A 20,536-nucleotide genomic window follows, 5' to 3' on the forward strand; every position below is an offset into this window, starting at 1 on the left:
GAAAATACAAATGTTTTCAGTAGCTAAAATATGTTAATCAGTAAAATACATTGACCTAAAACATGCAGTTTTGAGAACAAAAATCCCATATACATACTGCTTTTAATGTTGAAGATGTGTTTATAAACAAAAAATACCTGGAAAACAAACTTCGAACTTTTTAGGAAAAAAAAGAAGAAAAAATGGGATCTTATTCAATTTCTAAAATTTGAATATTTAACCTTGCCGATCAAGGTCATCAAGAACAAAAATGTCAAAGGTTTCACAATTGAAAATAAAGCTTTTTGTCCAAAAATAAGTTGTGTTGAAGTAAACTAACAAAATCCATTAACAATATAATATGCCTGATCGATCAATTTAGGGGGGATAAATTACAATATTCTTTTTTACTTATTAGCAGAATTTTTTATTACATTAAAGTGAGTAAAGCTATATATCTGCTGCCAAAAATCTTTGTTTGAAAATTCTTTCAAAATGCTTGATGAAAGAAATATGGCAGTGTACTACCTTAAAAGTGAAATGTAAAGTGTATTTGAATAAGTCATATGACAATTTATAGAAGAAGATTATGTACTCTCTCTATTTATTATTCACAACGCACACAGATAACTACATAGAACCATCAAAAATGACTTGTGTGGCGACTCCACATGAAGAAAACAATATCAAGAAGAAAACTGTCAATACTATATCTAAACCAGATACATTAACAAATTACATGTATATCCGAGTACAACAAAGCATTATAACATCATATACATTGAACAAAGCACATTTCACAATCTCTGTACAACATATACGTAAATTAAACTAAAACTTTCTCTTGGAAAGGACATCATACAGATTCAACTCTGTCAGACTTACATGTATGTAAGAACATAAAACTTCTTGTTTACAATAACTTTAACATACATATGTATATATGTAAAGCTTGTAATAACAAGTTTACATAGCCATTTGAGCCGCATCATGATAAAACCAACATAGCGTGTTTGCGACCACCATGGATCCAGACCAGCCCGGGCATCCACGCAGTCGGATCAGGATCCATGCTGTTCGCTTACAAACCCTATTGCAAGTAGAGATACTGACAGCGAACAGCATGGATCCTGATCAGACTGCGCGGATGCCCATGCTGGTCACAAACGTACTATGTTGGTTTTGTCATGGCGCAGCTCAAATATATAATTTTGCTTCCAATTTAATAGGTATTAGACCTGAAGCAAACTAAAAATGAAAAAGATCTGGTATATCCATGGATAAAGTCCTAATGTGACACCTTTACAATTATAGTGATCACTTTACATGAATTATATCCCAGTTGAGTTAGATACCATTCTTTTGCTCAATTCACAGAATCGCAGCTGAAGAAACATCTGACCTAGGCAGAAATTCCCGTTCTATTTCTGAATACATCAGACAGCTTTTGCTGTTATATTGATGAAAATGAACACATATTTAGCACTGTATTTCATGCACCATGTATACTGCTCCTGTCACAGTTTTTTTCACTATATGTACAATCACTTGTCTGCTGGCAGCACTTCTCCTTTTGTTGACAGTTTGATCAGCTTTAGGGCTCTCAATACCTGAAATATGACAGCATTTGAATCATTCTTATACTTGGTGTATACATGTATTAATAACCATCATGTTTGAAATAGAGAATTTTTCACATGGCAATACTGGAATCTGCTTATTGAATCTTATACTTGCATTATCACAGTGCTATATACACTAGGGTATAAACCATAAGTTATTTTCTATAAGCATGTTTTTTTTAATCATTAAATCTGAACTGTAACTCAGTCTATGATGTGTTATTGTTATACCCATAAACATTCATCACTTAGGGTCGTCCATGCCATATGTAAACCTAGTGTGTCTTTTCTTCAGAATGTAACAGATGTTCAAACTAGTGCGCTTGAAGAGAAAATGTTGCCGTTGTAGACAGAAAAAAATTATTTTCCTGACTGCCTATGGTGGCAGAAATGCTCTGAAAGTGGCTTACACTCTGACAGAAAATCAAGATCACTCTGTTATAAATTTTCTTTAATCTTAGCATACTTATTACAGCAAATTAGACTTTAAACTATCATTTGCAATACGTTATTATCTGAAGAAAAAAAAGTTCCTTAAAAACATGTTTTTTTAGGACCTTAGAACACTCCAACAAAAAATCCTGTTCTGTCATTCTAAAAAATCTCTGTCCTATACAAAATTCATCTTGTTACCTCCCTAACCCTAAGCATGCTTGTGAAAAAAAATCTACATAATAATGCCGACCTTGAAAATAAACCTTCCACAAAAAAAAGCCACCAATATCTTACCAAAACTTACAATAAGCCACAGCTCATTTTCCAACGTTTATTGTATGTGAGCAGAGCAGACCAAGATCAGCCAGTACATCTATGCTGTCTGATCAGGGTCTACATTGTTCACTATTTTCAGTATATATTTTGTCATTTTCGCTAAAGGATAATATGGTTTTATCCTGATTGAATGATGGATACCTCCATTTAAACAGGGTAATGGTTAAATTAACACGGTTCTATTTTCTCCCCAACAGGATATTCAGCTGAACAAAGCCTGTTTTGTTACCAATTCATAAAATATCTATCACTGTTTCCCTCTATGATAATTTTTGAAAATCAATAATATACTTTGTCAGCATATTACCCTAATATACTTTGTCAGAACTTACAAATTTACCTTTTGATCTTTTAATGAGTTTTTAATGAGTAATTTATGCTCCTGTAATTAAATGAATACTTTACTCTTTAGCATGTTTTATAACTTTAACAGTGTAATGTTTGCCACGATCTAACCTACTATATCAATCTCTGATTAAAATGGTTACCTTTAATTTAGCCTGTCCGGTTACCCCTGAAACTTTTAGACCCATTTTATGTAATTCATCTGGAGCAAGCTTCGTGCTAAAGAAAAAAAAAGAATAAATGGTATAACATGTTACAATTGTCAAATTGAATACCAGCATTACAATATGGTAAGTTTATGATATGGTAGGTATGCTATACACATTCAATTTCAAGTTCTGTGATACTTTAATTGCCTTGAAAGAAAAAAGGTATTTAAATTGAAATAATACAATGTATCTCGATATACAACTGGCAACAAAATAGAGGCATTCTAAATATTATTCAACAAAGTAGAAATAGAAGGTTTCACGGCAAAAGGAATAAAATGTCACTGAACATAAATAAAGTATAATGATAAGTCCTATTAAGATTACTGTAACCCAACGAATATTCGCGACCAATTAATATTCGCTTTATTCTCGGATGGCCACGAAGCGCGAATATTTGTTTGCGCGAATAAGTCCGCACGATTTCGCGAATAAATTAGAGAGATTTTTTTATTTTAGACGTTGTTCATGCAAAGCTACTTGACCGGATATATTCGAATTTTACGGGCACCTGTTAGGAAGTAATGAATTGTTATGAATATTGCCATAAAGCAATAAAAACACAAACTCAGTAAACTACTACTATTTCATAAATATCAAAAGAACTCTATGTCAATATAGCAATCAAAATAAACATCCACATTTAATACAGTTTAGGAAATACTAGTAGGCCTATTGTCAATTACGTTCCGTATAGGGTAATATTTGAATAAATCGTTTGACAAAAGTGGGAAAACTATCGAGCATCACAAAAGGCTATTGTTTTTTTGATCCTATAAAATAATTGTTTGAGTGAATTGTTAAGACAATGGTGGTATAAACCTATCGAGCATCACAAACGGGTATTGGGTGAACATAATTACAAACAGTGAAATACAAGATGGTTTCATACTAGTATCGATTTTTACCCGTCAAACTAAACAGCCTGTATAGTTCAGTTAACATCCCTGCATTATGAGGGTTTATTTTTTATCAACAACCCTTTTAACGGCATGTTTAGAAATGAAGACGAACGATGCGTACATGTACATATATAGAGAAAATGTTTTGCTGATATGTGATCACCAATACAATATTACCAATACAATATAAGGCTAGCGTATTGTTAATCCCATTTAAAACACCAATAATGACCTCAATTATTGAAGATTAATAGTCGGCTATTGGATCTGACGGCCTCATCGGACTTTCCAATCCGCGAATATTTTTTTTCGGAAATCAAGAAAACGCGGAAATTAATATTCGCGAATATGTCCGACCTCTGCAAAACGCAAAAATTTGTATCCGCGAATATAAATTGGGTTACAGTACTCACCAGTCTTTATTGCTTTTAAAGAATTTCCACAAAGTAGAGTATGTCTGAAAAGTAAAAAGTTTCAGTTGTACACACCTAAATCTTCAATATGTTTAGGATATAAAACACATTTCCTTGATTCTTACATATATTTCAACCTAAACATGCTGAATTTCTTAAATAGACTTGTTCATCTTCCATTTTTGGAAGTGTCCATTATCAATTTTGGGAAAATCAAGAGGTATAATTTAATGTTTTCCAGCCAACAATATTGAGCCTGGTAATACTGCACTATACTGGAAACAAAGACTGATTACTTTGATTTCCAGCTTTGTAAAAGTTGAAATAGAGTGAATGGCATTACAACTTTTAAATCATGTAAGTGAAAATATAATAGTTATCAGAGTGAGAAAACTTCTCTCTATATCTTTATATCCTTATTTATAGTGGACTCGTGCTTACTTAACCTTGGATCAGTCCATTATCAGGTTAATGAATTTCATTATAAAAACATCAAAATCTAGCCAGATTACATAAATGTGCAGGCCTAGCTTGGCTCTATACTCTTTGCATTAGGGTAGTAAATTATCACTGCAGAAAGTACAATGGATTTACTTACACTGTTAACTTCTGTAAGTTTGACACGACCCCTGATCAACGAGGAAACAGACTCAAATTCTTGCTGTGTCACCTCTACAAAGTCATTAGTAGTTCTCCTTAACTGTGACGGTGATATTTCCGGGGTACCTGGTTAGTAAAATTAGTTTGGTAAGTAAAATCAGTATACTTGAAACCTAAAATCATACATTTAATATTGATGCTGTTAAATTTGAGACTGTGTTTACACCTTGGTGTTTATTTCTGCTCAAATACTAAAGAGTTTCCTAATGTAAAAAGTTAAGTTATACTTATTAAATGGTTGGCTCATGACAATAGCTCCCCTTCTTCAAAAAATGGAGCTAAATATGAAAATGATGCAATACAAATAAAAAGCAATATGATGGAGTTAATAAACATATTATTTTTTCATGCAAATTCTCTATCATTTAAATTATATGTCAGTCAAAATAAATATTAAGTATGCTTATAGTTACAAATTAAACAAGAGGGCCATGATGGCCCTGAGGTCGCTCACCTGTATATAGCCCAACCCTCCCGGGCTAATTTTTAACCCAAGGGCTTTTATTTGTTTATTTGAACAGACTTGGTAGACATCCATAAGAAGATGTTTCATGCTAAACATCTAAGTTATAGCTCATTGGGTTTTTTAAAAGAAGATTTTTTAAGTTTTTACTATACACATATAGTTAAAAACAATGAAACCCCTGGGGCAGGGCCAGTTTGACCCCTGGGCTTTTATTTAAACAAACTTTGTAGATATTTACTAAAAGATGTTCCATGCTTAATATCTAAACTCTAGCTATTTGGGTTTTTTTCAAAGAAGATTTTCAAGTTTTTGCTATACACAAAAAAGGAAAATCAATGACCCCCAGGGCGGGCCAATTTTGACCCCGGGGCTTTTATTTGAACAAACTTTGTAGACATTGATTAAAAGATATTTCATGCTTTATATCTAAACTCTAGCTATTTGGGTTTTTTCAAAGAAGATTTTTAAGTTTTTGCCATACACATATAAGTAAAATCAATGATCCCCCTGGGCGGGGCCAATTTTGACCCTAGGGCTTTTATTTGAACAAATTTGGTAGACACCCATTAGAACATGTTTCATGCTAAATATTTTAGCTCTAGCTCTTTGGGTTCTTTAAAAGTAGATTTTTTAAGTTTTTACTATATGCATATAGGGAAAATCAATGACCCCCTGGGGCTGTGCCAATTTTGACCCCAGGGCTTTTATTTGAACAAACTTGGTAGACACTCACTAGAAGATGTTTCATGCCAAATATCTTAGCTCTAGCTCTTTGGGTTCTTTAAAAGAAGATTTTTTAAGTTTTACTATATGCATATAGGGAAAATCAATGACCCCTGGGGCGGGGCCAATTTTGACCCTGGGGCTTTTATTTGATCAAACTTGGTAGACACACACTAGAAGATGTTTCATGCCAAATATCTAAGCTCTAGCTCTTAGGGTTGCTTAAAAGAAGATATTTAAAGATTTTTCTTTCGGTTGCCGTGGTAACCAGAGTTCTGCATGAAATTAAATTCTTTGAACAATTTTTAAAGGTGACCACCAAAGGAACATTCCTGTGAAGTTTGGATGAAATTGGCTCAGTGGTTTATGAGGAGATGTCATTTCAAGCAAAAGTTTACGGACAGACGGACGACGGACGGAAGCCGGACGAAAAGCGATCATAAAAGCTCACCCTGTCACTTTGTGACAGGTGAGCTAAAAAAACCACACTATTTTGTTATAACAAATAAATGGTTCAAGGTACAAATATACTCCACACTCCATTCAGACTAGTTTCCAAAACAAATTTCAATCTGCTACTAAAAAAAAGTCTCTCACTAGCGTGAAATTCAGAATCTGGTTCACTTTTCTCCAGGGATTCCTGACCATCTGCTGATGTGACTGTCATGCCTGACACATCTCCACTTTCAGTTGTTGCCATGGATATGTCCTGACCCCAAGGTAACTCACTCCCTAAGAACTCCTCTAATTTAGTAAGCTCTTCTGGTTTTTCTGTAGGCTTAAATTCAAAGATATAGCATAAAATAATTTCTGAAAAAAAAAAACTACTAAAAATATACCCTGTATTTTTTTATTAGGGTATGCACCTAGCTGTCAACTTCTCTATAAAAGAATGAAAATGGTTAAAGATAACAATGGTGAAGGACATATTGTTTGCAATCAAATCATTATGGGAACAAATAATATGCAATGTACTCAAGATTATGAATCTTAACTCTTTTGATAAAGCACTGACTGAGTGGGCCATCTAATTTAAGCACTTCATACACAAAACTTTTCATTTCAATTGTTAAAATCTTGTATTGTCATTAACTCCACAGTTATAATGTAAATCTATGTACTGCACAAAGCTGTATATTTTGGGGTTAACAATAGAAGATTTTTATTATAGTTCTACTTTAACCCTTTGGTCCAAAACTTATTTGGGATAGCCCTCATATGTTTAAAGGTAGGGATAAATATTTTAGCTTACCATCATTCCTGTGCCAGTCTGTAATGTTAGTAAAAGTTGACACACATTGTTCAAATGACCTCTGAACTCTCCCAGTGCTTCCTGTAAAATCAAACCATTCATTGAATTGATCGTGACTTAATTTAGATAATAAACTTTTGTGTTTGTACATATACGTTAACCTTAATAAATAAACCACAATTGCAGTTTCAGAACTTCATGTGTAGACAATATTTACTCACTAAACCATGAGTAAATCAATTATTTTCTATTCTCAAATACTTCTAAACAACAACAAGAAACATTATAGGTTTAGGTCGTTGTATTTGACAGAATTATTACATTTCAAGAACAATAATTTCTCTAGTCTATTGTAAAAAAATCAACTGAAAACATCTGAAACTAAGAAAAGACTGTAAAAATAAAACGGAACATAAATAGGGTGGGTGGGACGGGAATATGTATGCTTTCTTCTGTCATTTTTCGAAATGTATTCTATCAAATACGGACCTCGAGTGACGCTTTTACACATATACTCCCTTATATACAGTACACGCACGTGAAATTCGTTCAAAATTATTAAGGAATGTACAATAGAGTAAATCGAATTAACGTAAAATCATAAATATTTGCGATAAATATAACAGATACCGTAAACTGCGTATTGTTCGAAACGAAAATAATTTCACAGAGTGTAGGCTGATTCAAATTTTTTGTAACCATTTTAGATACAACCCTTTAGCATTGACATAAAAATCATACTGAATAACTCAACAAGAATAGGAAAAAAGAGCCTGACACGGAAAAAATAAAATACCACTATATCCCTTTTTTTCATTAATGTAACAGCAATAACTCTCCCATTTCCCAGGCTGGCCAACTAAAATTACTAATTAGTCTTTTGGATGAGACTTTAAAATGAGGTCTTGTGTTTGAATGCTTTAACACTTGGCATGCTAAAAATCAGCAGAAGTTCTGGAATTGGGGCATTTTCTTGCACTATCCTCTAAAATCTAAAATTACCAATACTCTTCTGAAAGGGTTTTTGCCCATATGGGCAAAACCAGCGGCATGTAAAAATAAACTCAAATGCACACACTTACCTTTTGAGACTCTTGGATAGCTTCAACCTGCTGTACCAAAGATGAGTACTCTTTTTTCACATCACTTATCTTACTGAGTAATTCTGCAGGATTTGTCTGAAATGCAGTATAATGTTGAACTTTTACATTTGGATATAGAAGCAATCTTGTAATTATTACCCCATAACCATATGATTTGCTTTTGTCCAGTATCAAATGGCTCTTGTTTGTCTATTGGATTTTTTATCATACCAACACTGTATGGCGACTATCTACATGGTGTAGCAGCTTTTTTTCTCTACTTTGGGAATGGTGCCGGTACCAGACTGATTGGGAAAAAATGCGTTATTTTGACTAAAATTGGAATTTTTTTTAATGCATCTTTTCAGCTACAAATGAGATTAGACATCATGAATAAAGATAGCTTACAGCTTCTACTGTCCAGATAGAACTATTGAGTGGTGATTTATATGAATATGTTGGATTTAAATGATTTTAGAAAAATCACTTTGCCTTGTGGGCATTTTGAACAGCCATTTTGGGAATTTAACATTGGAAATTGGGAATTTTAATGTCTATTTTCTATTGGGAATGGTACCGTTTTAGAGTAGTAGTTATATAAAGAAAAAAACACTGTGTAGCTTTACTTGGGGCAGAGTATCACTTGCATACACATGTACATAATCCAAGGGGTTTAACAGTATAAAGTTTCATTGTTTTGTCAGGTAACCTTCATTATAATCCTGTTAACACTCACATGTATTTTTTTTATTGGGGCTTAGGTTGCACCAACACCTTATAAGTCATATGGCGAATTTCCAGCTTTACTGGTGGAGGAAAATATCAGCTACTCCTCTGCCTGTTATCAGACACAAACTGGCACCCAAGTAGAACCATTGAACCATGAAACAATCCGAAGGAGCAGGCTGAACCCACAGCAGTGAGAGGCAAGTGGTTTGAAATCAACGACCTTAACCACTAGGCCACAGATGCCCCTTTTTACAAAGATTCAAGTTAATGGTGATAAATGAGATATGAATTTTGCCAATGTTAATACTACATGTAGGTTCAATAGAATAGCCACTAAATGTTTTCAAACGTCAAGCTTAAAATACTTAAATTATTATACCAATGGCAATACAAATCAATTCATTTAGGTTTTCATTAACCTACTCTGAATTAGTATATGTTAACAATCTTTTAAAAATAAATATATTTTCTGAAGAAAAAAAAACCAAAAACAAAACTAATATACAAGGCTGTATCAGTATAATAGTAATACAATTTACCTGCTGCAAATCTTCATTATTCTCAAATTCAAACTTCAATCTTTGTGACAGGCTGTTAACATCAGAATCGGCCTTTTGGAACTGAAATTAAATTATTTCTCATTGAAACTCTACATAAAATATCACCTTTTCATGCCTTTTTCCAAGTGTCACCGCAGGTCAGACCATCAGACCCATTCCTAATGGCAAATTTGCTTTTTTTTTGCATACATTTCATTCAGTTTTCAGAGAAAACTTCAAAGTATAATGTTCAGTGTCAGAGAAATTATCAAAATATATATATGCCAGAAACAGAATATCAAATCCAAATATATAGATTAAAAGTACTGGAGCAATAATCTTTAGCAAAATGAAGTTGTTGGACACATTTCTATTAAGAATTTTGCATTACAACATAATTTTTATGAACTTCAAATATTTTGTTTCCTGAAAATGTAAAAAAAGGGAAATAATTCTTTTAAACAAGAGGGCCATGATGGCCCTGAGGTCGCTCACCTGTATATAGGCCCCCCAACCCCCCCCCCCCCCCAAACGTTGCAGGGCCAATTTAACCAAAGGGCTTTTATTTGCACAAACTTGGTAGACACCCATAAGAAGATGTTTCATGCTTAACATCTAAGCTCTAGCTCATTGGGCTATTTAAAAGAAGATTTTTTTAAAGTTTTTACTATACACATATAGTTAAAAACAATGACACCCATTGGGCCGGGCCAGTTATGACCCCAGGGTTTTTATTTGAACAAACTTTGTAGACACTTACTAGAATATGTCTCATGCTTAATATCTAAACTCTAGCTATTTGGGTTTTTTCAAAGAAGATTTTAAGTTTTTGCTATACACATATAAGGAAAATCAATGACCCCGGGGCGGGGCCAATTTTGACCCCAGGTCTTTTATTTGAACAAACTTTGTAGACACTCACTAAAAGATGTTTTATGCTTAATATCTTAACTCTAGCTATTTGGGTTTTTTCAAAAAAGATTTTTTTAAGTTTTTGCTATACACATATAAGGAAAATCAATGACCCCCGGGGCGGGGCCAATTTTGACCCCAGGGCTTTTATTTGAACAAACTTGGTAGACACTTATTAGAACATGTTTAATGCTAAATATCTTAGCTCTAACTCTTTTGGTTCTTTAAAAGAAGATTTTTTAAGTTTTTACTATATGCATATAGGGAAAATCAATGACCCCCTGGGGCGGGGCCAATTTTGACCCCAGGGCTTTTCTTTGAACAAACTTGGTAGACACCTATTAGAACATGTTTGATGCTCAAAAACTTAGCCATAGGTCTCTGAGTTCTTTAAAAGAAGATTTTTTAAGTTTTTACTATATGCATATAGGGAAAATCAATGACCCCCCGGGGCGGGGCCAATTTTGACCCCAGGGATTTTATTTGAACAAACTTGGTAGACACTCACTAGAAGATGTTTCATGCCAAATATCTAAGCTCTAGCTCTTATGGTTTTTTTAAAGAAGATATTTAAAGTTTTTTCTTTCGGTTGCCATGGCAACCAGAGTTCTGCATGGAATTAAATTCTTTGAACAATTTTTAAAGGTGACCACCAAAGGAACATTCCTGTGAAGTTTGGATGAAATTGGCCTTGTGGTTTATGAGGAGATGTCATTTAAAGTAAAAGTTTACGGACGACGGACGACGGACGACGGACGGACGACGGACGACGGACGCCGGACGAAAAGCGATCACAAAAGCTCACCCTGTCACTTTGTGACAGGTGAGCTAAAAAAGGGCAACCAAAATCTTTTTATTTTGATTTGTATCATACATAATGCTTAATAAACAAAACAAGATAGAAAGAAACATATTAATAATTTAATTATTTTTCTAGAAATATGCTTTTATGTGATAAGCCCAATCGAGCATTTTAACTAGCCTGCTAAAGAGGCTGAGCGGACATATAACATTTTGGGAGTTTTGACCCTGCTCTTTTCACCCACTTCATGTCTTTCATATCAACTTCAAGTGTGTGTAACATTAGCAATGTTCACTATTGTAATGTTATATAAAGCTTGATTGGTTATGTAACCATCTCATGGGGAGTATGTTATGTTTAAGACCTTTTCACAAATTATGGGAGAAGATGTGTATGATGCACAATAGCTCTCAGTTGATAGAACCTTGGTATGGTATTTTAAGCATCCAGGGTTCAAGTGCTGCACAGTTTGACAGACTTTGCCATATTAGATCCAGCGTTGTTTAAGAAACATTTCATTTACTTTCCTGTGTTTAATGATGTCCAATTAGAATTATGGTATCATCATGATACCATAATTCTAATTGGACATCATTAAACACAGGAAAGTCATCATGGCATTTTATTGATATGAGAATTTAGTTTTATTTACAGTAATAATCAGAGTTGTAGGTAATAGATGTTATCTTTGTCTCTGGAATAATATATATGTATACACCCACTGACAGTCTCCATATGAACAACCTAAATAACTGAGGTATATTGAGTGAAAAAATATGGGTGGGAGTGGTTTCGTCTAACTACCAGTTCGTCGAAGTGGTTTTGGCGTACTTATAATTTATATAAAGTGCGAACACTATCTATTGTATAATGGGCATGTCAATTATCTCGGGTCTTAATGTATGGTTTATCACACGTTTTTCATGCAATTAAAGACAAGATATTGAAAATTTAAACCTATTGTTTATTCTTTTCTTTAGTATAATAGTAATATTTACATAAAAGAATATCACATTACAAAAGATCTCAGTGAACAAACAACATCATAAAAATATATATACGTATAAAATTACAACCTGTAAAAAAACTAGAGTCAACATTTACACAAATTACATTTCACACAAGTTTATTTTTATAATCTATGCCAAACTATATACACAAATAGTTAATACCGAATAAAAAATGCTTTTAATCGGAATAAAATCGACATATATACACAGAAAAAATAAAGTTTGAAAGAGAAAGAATTAATGTTCAATGCATAAATACAAAAAAAAAAAAAAAAAAAAATCCACGTACATGTACATAATAAACTATCGGCTGATAAGACAAACAAACTTTCACTGTCATTAATTATAAACAATTGATTTATTTTGTAAACCAAGCCCTAACTGAACAATTAATTTTGCAAACAAAATAATATTGTTTTTGTTTTTTGTAATTTATTCTTTTAATTACTCAAACATAATTTATCAAATAACGAAAAAATCATTATCAAAATAAGTATAATATATAAACATACTTCTACAATATATTATATTCATTTATGATATTTGCGTCATAATTTAATTATAACAAATTATTGATGGTAAAAACACTTTATATACAATGTATGAACCACGTCTACTTTGCCTTTAATTACTATATAACATCAGTTCGACGAAACCACTTTCGCACTATGGAGGGCGATCGTTGCCAAAATTCCAGACATGTAATGTGTTCCTTTTGAAAACTACTTTTGAAAATGCGAACATGTATGTCTAGAATTTTTTATTGCATTCGTGCACAGCAAATGATACGCCTCTTAATCCAATCTTTTAATTGAAGGCACCCGCTTTTAAATAACAAGTTTACATGTAAATCTTAACAACTGACCTAACATGGAGTGAACAACACATTTACAAGTTCGTATCTACCATTGCATATAATACATAAGCATGTTTACACACTTGTAGATATATATCTGTACCTGAAAAACACAAATGAAATGTAAAACTCGAATGCAGAAAATATAATTTAATAAAACGTGTTCCAGTCGTAGAACTACAACAGTACGTTTACACAGTTACATGTTTAAAATGACAAAAGTAGATTCACAAAGTTAAACGATTCTAAGTCATGCATGACGCCCCGCCTCTCTCTGAGTATTTATCTTCTATTATGGAAATGTACGGACAGGTATAATACCCGTCGCCTCTCTCCTATTTCTCAATAAAGTGAAGGAAAACACGGCGTCCATTCTTACTTTTTTTTATTTCTATAAAAAGTCCAATATTTTTGGTATCAAATGAAAGATTACTCCATAAGCTTTCTATGAGTGCCTCGGAAATAAAAATGAATTAAATAGATGTATTGAATTTTTAGGTTTTTTTACTCTGAAAATAACACTCTCGAATTGGTAAGAAAAACACGGCGTTCCCTCCAAACTTTTTTTTAAGTTCGTAATATATTTTGATAATTTTGGATTGAAATAAAAGTGTGCTTCATACGATTTATGATATATAATTATATAATGCCTAAAAATAAAAATGAATTAAATCAAACTGAATTAACTTTTCGTTAAAAAGTTTATCATGTTACTTTCTGTAAAATAGAGAAAATAAGAATCCCTAAAGAACGCTCAAAACGACAAAATTGAGAATGTTGCAGGCCCGGTTTGATTGAGCCTGCTCATGGACGGTAATGGAAAGAGCAAGTTATCGTCCACGCCCCCTAGCACCGGCTTAAGCAAAATTCAACATGAACTGGTACAATTTTGAAACATCCGCAGATGTGTTAATATGGCGATTATCATGGAACCTTCAATGTGACACGTAAGTGCCATACCATGAAAAACGGCATATGATCCCCAAGTAAAAAAAAACACACTCTGAAATTCAGTAAGAAAAACATGGCGCCCCCTACTTACTTTTTTTATTTCTTGGTCAATTTTGATAATAAACAAGATCATCAAGGAAAGGCGGCGTTGAAAATTTTAGACTCAAGTAAAAGAATCCTTTATGAACTTTCTAGTGATGCCTTAAAAATGAAAATTAATTATGTAGAAGTATTAAAAAAAATTGTTTCTAATTTATCGTTGTTTATTTTTTTCTCTCTTAAATCCACACTCATATATTCGGAAAAAAATAACGTCGCTTCCTTTACATACTTTATTCAAAAAGGAAATTGAATATTGAATGAAATTTAAGACCATAAGCTTTGAACAAGTATATTAAAAATCTGGAAACAAAGTGATCCCTCGGAAGCATTAATCACAACAAAATTACATAAGAATTGCAGATTCGGTTTAATTGAGTCTGCACATGAGGGATAATGAACAAGTGCAACATCCCTCATGCCCCCTAGCACCGGCTTGAACGGTACTCAATTCTCAACACTTAATAGCGCTGGCATCAATGATCCCGAAGGACCAGAAAAACACTGAAGTGAAGTACGGGGCAACTTTTTACAGCTGCCACACGGCACTTGACACCTGTTGTTGTGAAGTATTAAAATCTGGAAGCAAAGTGATCCCTCGGAAGCATTAATCACTACAAAATTACATAAGAATTGCAGACTCGGTTTGATTGTGTCTGTACATGAGGGATAATGAACAAGTGCAAAAAGTTTTTATTCATACTGAAAATACCTTATTAAAGATTGTACATATGTGCTACGGATAAGTATTTTCTTGATTTCGGAAAGGAAATCTCGGTGGCCGCTTTAAATCCTATTTTTGCAAATACTTGCATAGTTTTTGTTGAAAATGAAATTTGTGCCAATACATTTTTCAATGATACCAAGAATATTGGATGGTTTTTACATTACCAATAAAATTACTCCCTTGAAGTTGGTCATTGTTTCCCCTAAAAATTTCCAAATCGCCGATGTTTCTCAGGAATATATGATAAACAAGATCAACAAGGAAAGGCGGCGCTCAATGAACGCAACCCTACATGACCCACAACAAGAACAAGTGGTATAAGAAGCCCAGGCGGACCCCAAACAAAACACAGGACAGGGCACTAGGCATAGCACGGACAGGCTAATCACTAAAACGATAAATAATTTGTAACTGATAAGAGCACGATGTTAAATAATAAGGTAATGCACGAGTTATCTTCATCATATATGGTAAAATCAGCAATTTTCAAGTGATGTTGCTAGTGACAAAACTTTTGTAACAAATGTAACATATATATGTTATGAAAAATGCCGTATGTTGTCCTTCAGTTTTATTTAAAAATATGGGAGAGGCGCCGTTTTATACTTGTCCGCAATAGAAGTTCGTAAATACTCCGAGAGGGGCGGGACGTTATGCTTGACTTAAAATCGTTTAACTTTGTGAATCTACTTTTGTCATTTTAAACATGTTACTGTGTTAACGTACTCTTGATGTTCTACAACTGGAAACACGTTTTCTTAAACTCTATTTTCCGTATTCGAGTTTTACATTTCATTTGTATATTACAGATCTATAAGTGTACAAACATGCGTATGTATTGCATGCAATGGAAGATACGAACTTGTAAATTTGTTGTCGTTTTAGATGTTAGGTCAGTTGTTACGATATATATGTAAACTTGTTATATAAAGGCGGTAACCTTCAATTAAAAGATTGAATTAAGAGGCATACAATAAAAATGGTAGGCATACAAGTTCGCATTTTCAAAAGTCATTTTAAAAAGTAACACTTTACATGTCTGGAATTTTGGCAACGAACGCCCTCCATACGCACCTCTTCATAAATTAAGTTCGCCGAACCGGTAGTTCGACGAAACCACCATAATTAAAAAAATATGACTTGTTTCCCTTATCTTTGAGTAAAATCGTTATCTCTTATGCTAAAACAATACAAATGTAGCCATTTTCAAATCATCAGTTTGGGGCAATTTAATGTTGGTTTTGAATTTATTACACCTATGAAAAGCTTGTGATCTCAGCTTATATTTCAACACATTGTTCAACACTATAGATATTTAAATTTACGGTTAAACCTTCCACAAGTCAGACCATTTTATGTATGTTTTATACAGTTAGAAACGAAACCGATTATCTTTACTCGCGATTCAACTGACAAGAATAGAATGGGGTATTGGCTCCATTTAATTGGGTATTCTAAAACTCAATACCCTATGAATTCAAGATAAATTGGGTATTTAATTATGAAGATATGAATTTTATGGTTTCAATATCAATACAATTTAAACTGTTTTAAAAAGAAAATAGGATTTACAATTTACTAGAACTTTTCACAATTGTTTTATTTTTATATAAAATGCTCATGTTATGTTTCATAATATTTTAACAAGTTCGTTTTCTGACTGATTTTTGATTATTTACCATTGTTTTGTTTCAAATCATTTTCCCTTTTGCACGACGCCATATTGCTTTCAAAGCGTCTATTGATACAGGTGGGACCTACTTATTGACGATTTCCGCAAAATCAACGGTCTCTGCCGGTCTGTAAAGACCGTCGACCTGAGTAGACAAATTGACGGTGTCACGCTTTAATGATATGACTCAGTCGGTCTTTGGAGACCGGGGACCGTCGAAGACCGGAGACCGTTGATTAGTGAGCATTTATCGAAATAATTTGTCCAAAACTACGAGCGTACGATAGATTAATTTTGCGGTGATGAAAATGACAATACGCACGAGTTTTTAAGTATTTTATTTTTTTTAATGGATTTTGATACGCATTCTAAAAAAATCAATTGCGTATTTTATAAAATTTATTGCGTAAATACGCGCCTTATCTGTTGCTCTGGGTTTATTCTTTAAACATTTATTATCCGAATACAGAGTGTGTCCGAGAATGTGCAACTTACTAAAACAGTCTCTACATTCAATTCAAAAAAAAAAGGTAAGTATCTAATATTTATACCATGGCCTCTACTCGTTCAGCTGCTTTTTGCATTTTTGTTTTTCTTCAAATCGACGCACAAAAAATGTAAACTTTAACGACAGTTTAATTTTAAATTTTAATTTCAACTGGCAGGGGAGATAATAAGGTTTTTGTGACAGGACCCAAATGTTCTTTAATTACCGGCAAGGCATCGAAAGATACAAGTTACAATTTTGACAGCCAAAATAATGTCATAAAGTTCTATATTTCTGGTATGTTATGCACATACTCTGTTTATTTAATTGTAATATAACATTTGTTGAATATCAAAATCATCTTTTATATAACTTTTTTGAGTTTTAAACGAAAGATTATTGTACAAGACTTATGGGTATTTAGTAGATAATAACAAAATAAACATGTTAACTCATATATAAAGAGGATATTAAGTTGTTTCTATAAATACAGGATTTATTTTCACCGAGTGGTATACTTCATGAGTGGCGGTAGCCACGTGTGAAATATGATAATTGTCATTCCACAAGAAACTTGAATTTTCTGTTTGTTATATACATTTTTTTCTCTTTTTTGACATTACAATTTGACATACTTTCCCTTATATTTTGTGTATTGGGTGACTTTAGAAGAAAGTAATCCGACAGACACCAGTAAAGATACGAAGAATATGTTTCACTGCAGTGAATAATAAATTTTAACGATGATAATTTGGAAAATAAAAAATACTATCCATCATTTTTTTCTCAGTATCACATTTATTAGTATATAGTTATTATATTGTAGTTTCTGGTCATATATGTATATAGAATACTCTTTGTATGAAGAAAAATATCAGCGTCTGATTATAAAATACAATTCATAATTTATAGATGATGCACCATCTCCTTAATTAGACTGTGCATGTGATTCAATTTTATCCGCATGTCTCAGAAGAATTTATTAATTTATTAATTGTGGACATGTTTAGGTATGAAATATTTTTGATAGTAATTGACTTTTTCATTAATGTAAATAAAAATATTTGTGTACTTAGGACTGAGCAATGCGACAAAAGTAATAACGTGATGATGTTAGATATAAAATACCTGGAAAGGGGATGTGCAACATCTCTCATACCCCTAGCACCGGTTTGTGTGAGATTCAGTCAACAGAAAAACTTTAGGTCCTAAAGACAAGAAAAAATATAACAACAATGAGATAAAGTACAGAACAACTGTCTTCAGTATACACGCAGCACTTGACGAATTTATCTAGCGTCGGTCTGTTGCATAATTCTAGTTTAGATTTAAACCTAAAAAATAGAGATAACCAGAATCATTCACTAAAGAATGCCAAAAACGGCAAAATTGAAAATGTTTCAGACTCGGTTTGATTGATTCTGTTCATAGTCGGTATAGAATTTACAAGCTTCAGTCCACGTCTTCAAGCACCGGCTTAGGCAGAACTTGAATTGATGTCGTATACGTAAAAGCACAGGCACGAGTATCGAACCTGGAAAGAAATAAAAAAAGGGGGTCATTTTTTTACATTTTTTTTTTTGGGGGGGGGGGGGTTACACTTTTAAGATGAACACAGGTTTTTTTATCTATCTGGTCATATTTTACTTCCCAGGTCCGATACTCGTGCCTGTGCGTAAAAGTAATCTGAATAGTTTACAATAACAACAAAATATTGAGAATAACGATCAAGAAGGCAAGGCGACGTTCACAGAACGCAGCTCCCGATTCAATCCAGTTTCCCAAGCAGAACACCAAGAAGGCAACTAGGGTTTAATTTTGTATTCAAATTTTACTGGCTCTTCGGGATCAATGATTCCAGTACTTTCAATGTTGAAGATTGAATATCGCTTGAGCCGGTGCTAGCGGGCGTTTGAGATATTGTACCATTACATTATCTCTCATGAACAGACTCAGACAAACTGAGTTTGCAATTTTCATATGATTTTGTTGTTTTCAGTGCCTTCAAGGGATCTGCTCTTTTTCAGATATTTATACTTCACAACAGCAGATGTAAAGTGTCATGTGGCAGCTGTAAAAAGTTCATTCGTACATTCAATCAGAGATGTAATATTTCCGATTCTTAAAGATCGTTCAGCACGACATTATTGTTGTGTTTGTGGTATTTTAGATCTTACTTTTTTGGCTTTTCTTTTTGGGTGGTTCCAATATTCCTGCTTGAATAATATTGAATCACCTTTACTGGCTCTTCGGGATCAATGATTCCAGTACTTTCAATGTTGAAGATTGAATATCGCTTGAGCCGGTGCTAGCGGGCGTTTGAGATATTGTACCATTACATTATCTCTCATGAACAGACTCAGACAAACTGAGTTTGCAATTTTCATATGATTTTGCAGTGCCTTCAAGGGATCTGCTCTTTTTCAGATATTTATACTTCACAACAGCAGATGTAAAGTGTCATGTGGCAGCTGTAAAAAGTTCATTCGTGCATTCAATCAGAGATGTAATATTTCCGATTCTTAAAGATCGTTCAGCACGACATTATTGTTGTGTTTGTGGTATTTTAGATCTTACTTTTTTGGCTTTTCTTTTTGGGTGGTTCCAATATTCCTGCTTGAATAATATTGAATCACCTTTATGTTATGTTGCTTCCTGTTTTGTCTTTTGACGTCTTATCTATGATATACAAGCTTCATAACCTCTGATCCCATATCAAAATTCCATTTTGTTTAGTTCCGCCCAATGTTTTCTGTTTAGGGCACATGCTTTCTGTTGCCAGGGGACCATGCGTTGCTTTTCATGGAATTGCACTTACGTGTCACATTGAAGGTTCCATGATAACCGCCGTATGAACACATCTGTGGATGTGTCTAAGTTCAAAATTTCACCATTTTCATGTCAAAATGTTGAATTCTGCTTAAGCCGGTGCTAGGGGGCGTGAACAATAGTTTGCACTTTACAGTACTGTCCATGAACAGGTCCAATCAAATGAGCCTGCAACATTTTCAATTTTACCGTTTTGGAGTTTCTTTAAGGATTCATATTTTCTCTATTTTAACCCGTTTTCTGGTTCTTTGGGATCATTGATTTCACTTTTAGTGTTAAAGATTGAAAACCGCTTAGGCCGGTGCTAGTGGGCGTGAGAGATGTTGCATTTTCTCTCATGAACATATTATATTTAACCGAGCATATAAAGTTTCCATATAGTTTTATTGTTTTCTGTGACTCTTTAGGATCTCCCCTTTTCCAGATTTTTAAACTGGGATGTAGTTTAGGCTAAATCCAAAACTAAACAAAGTTTAGTTAAAATCGAAAACGTGGCAAA

General features: G+C 33.3%; 1 protein-coding gene across 1 annotated transcript; it reads right to left on the reverse strand.

Moving 5' to 3' along the window:
- Window positions 1-1,516: 1,516 nt before the first annotated feature.
- On the reverse strand, window positions 1,517-17,398 carry LOC132738531 (spindle and kinetochore-associated protein 2-like). Its single transcript, XM_060726038.1, has 9 exons — window positions 17,273-17,398; window positions 9,693-9,773; window positions 8,425-8,520; window positions 7,343-7,423; window positions 6,688-6,868; window positions 4,840-4,967; window positions 4,242-4,285; window positions 2,861-2,936; window positions 1,517-1,589 (listed from the first exon to the last, which is right to left on the reverse strand). The coding sequence occupies exons 1-9, from the start codon at window positions 17,303-17,305 to the stop codon at window positions 1,524-1,526; spliced, it is 786 nt and encodes a 261-aa protein (XP_060582021.1). The 5' UTR covers window positions 17,306-17,398; the 3' UTR covers window positions 1,517-1,523.
- Window positions 17,399-20,536: the final 3,138 nt, after the last annotated feature.

The sequence above is a fragment of the Ruditapes philippinarum genome, unplaced genomic scaffold, assembly GCF_026571515.1.
Source record: "Ruditapes philippinarum isolate M1 unplaced genomic scaffold, ASM2657151v2 ctg6590_1_1_1_1, whole genome shotgun sequence".
Classification (NCBI taxonomy): Eukaryota; Metazoa; Mollusca; class Bivalvia; order Venerida; family Veneridae; genus Ruditapes; species Ruditapes philippinarum.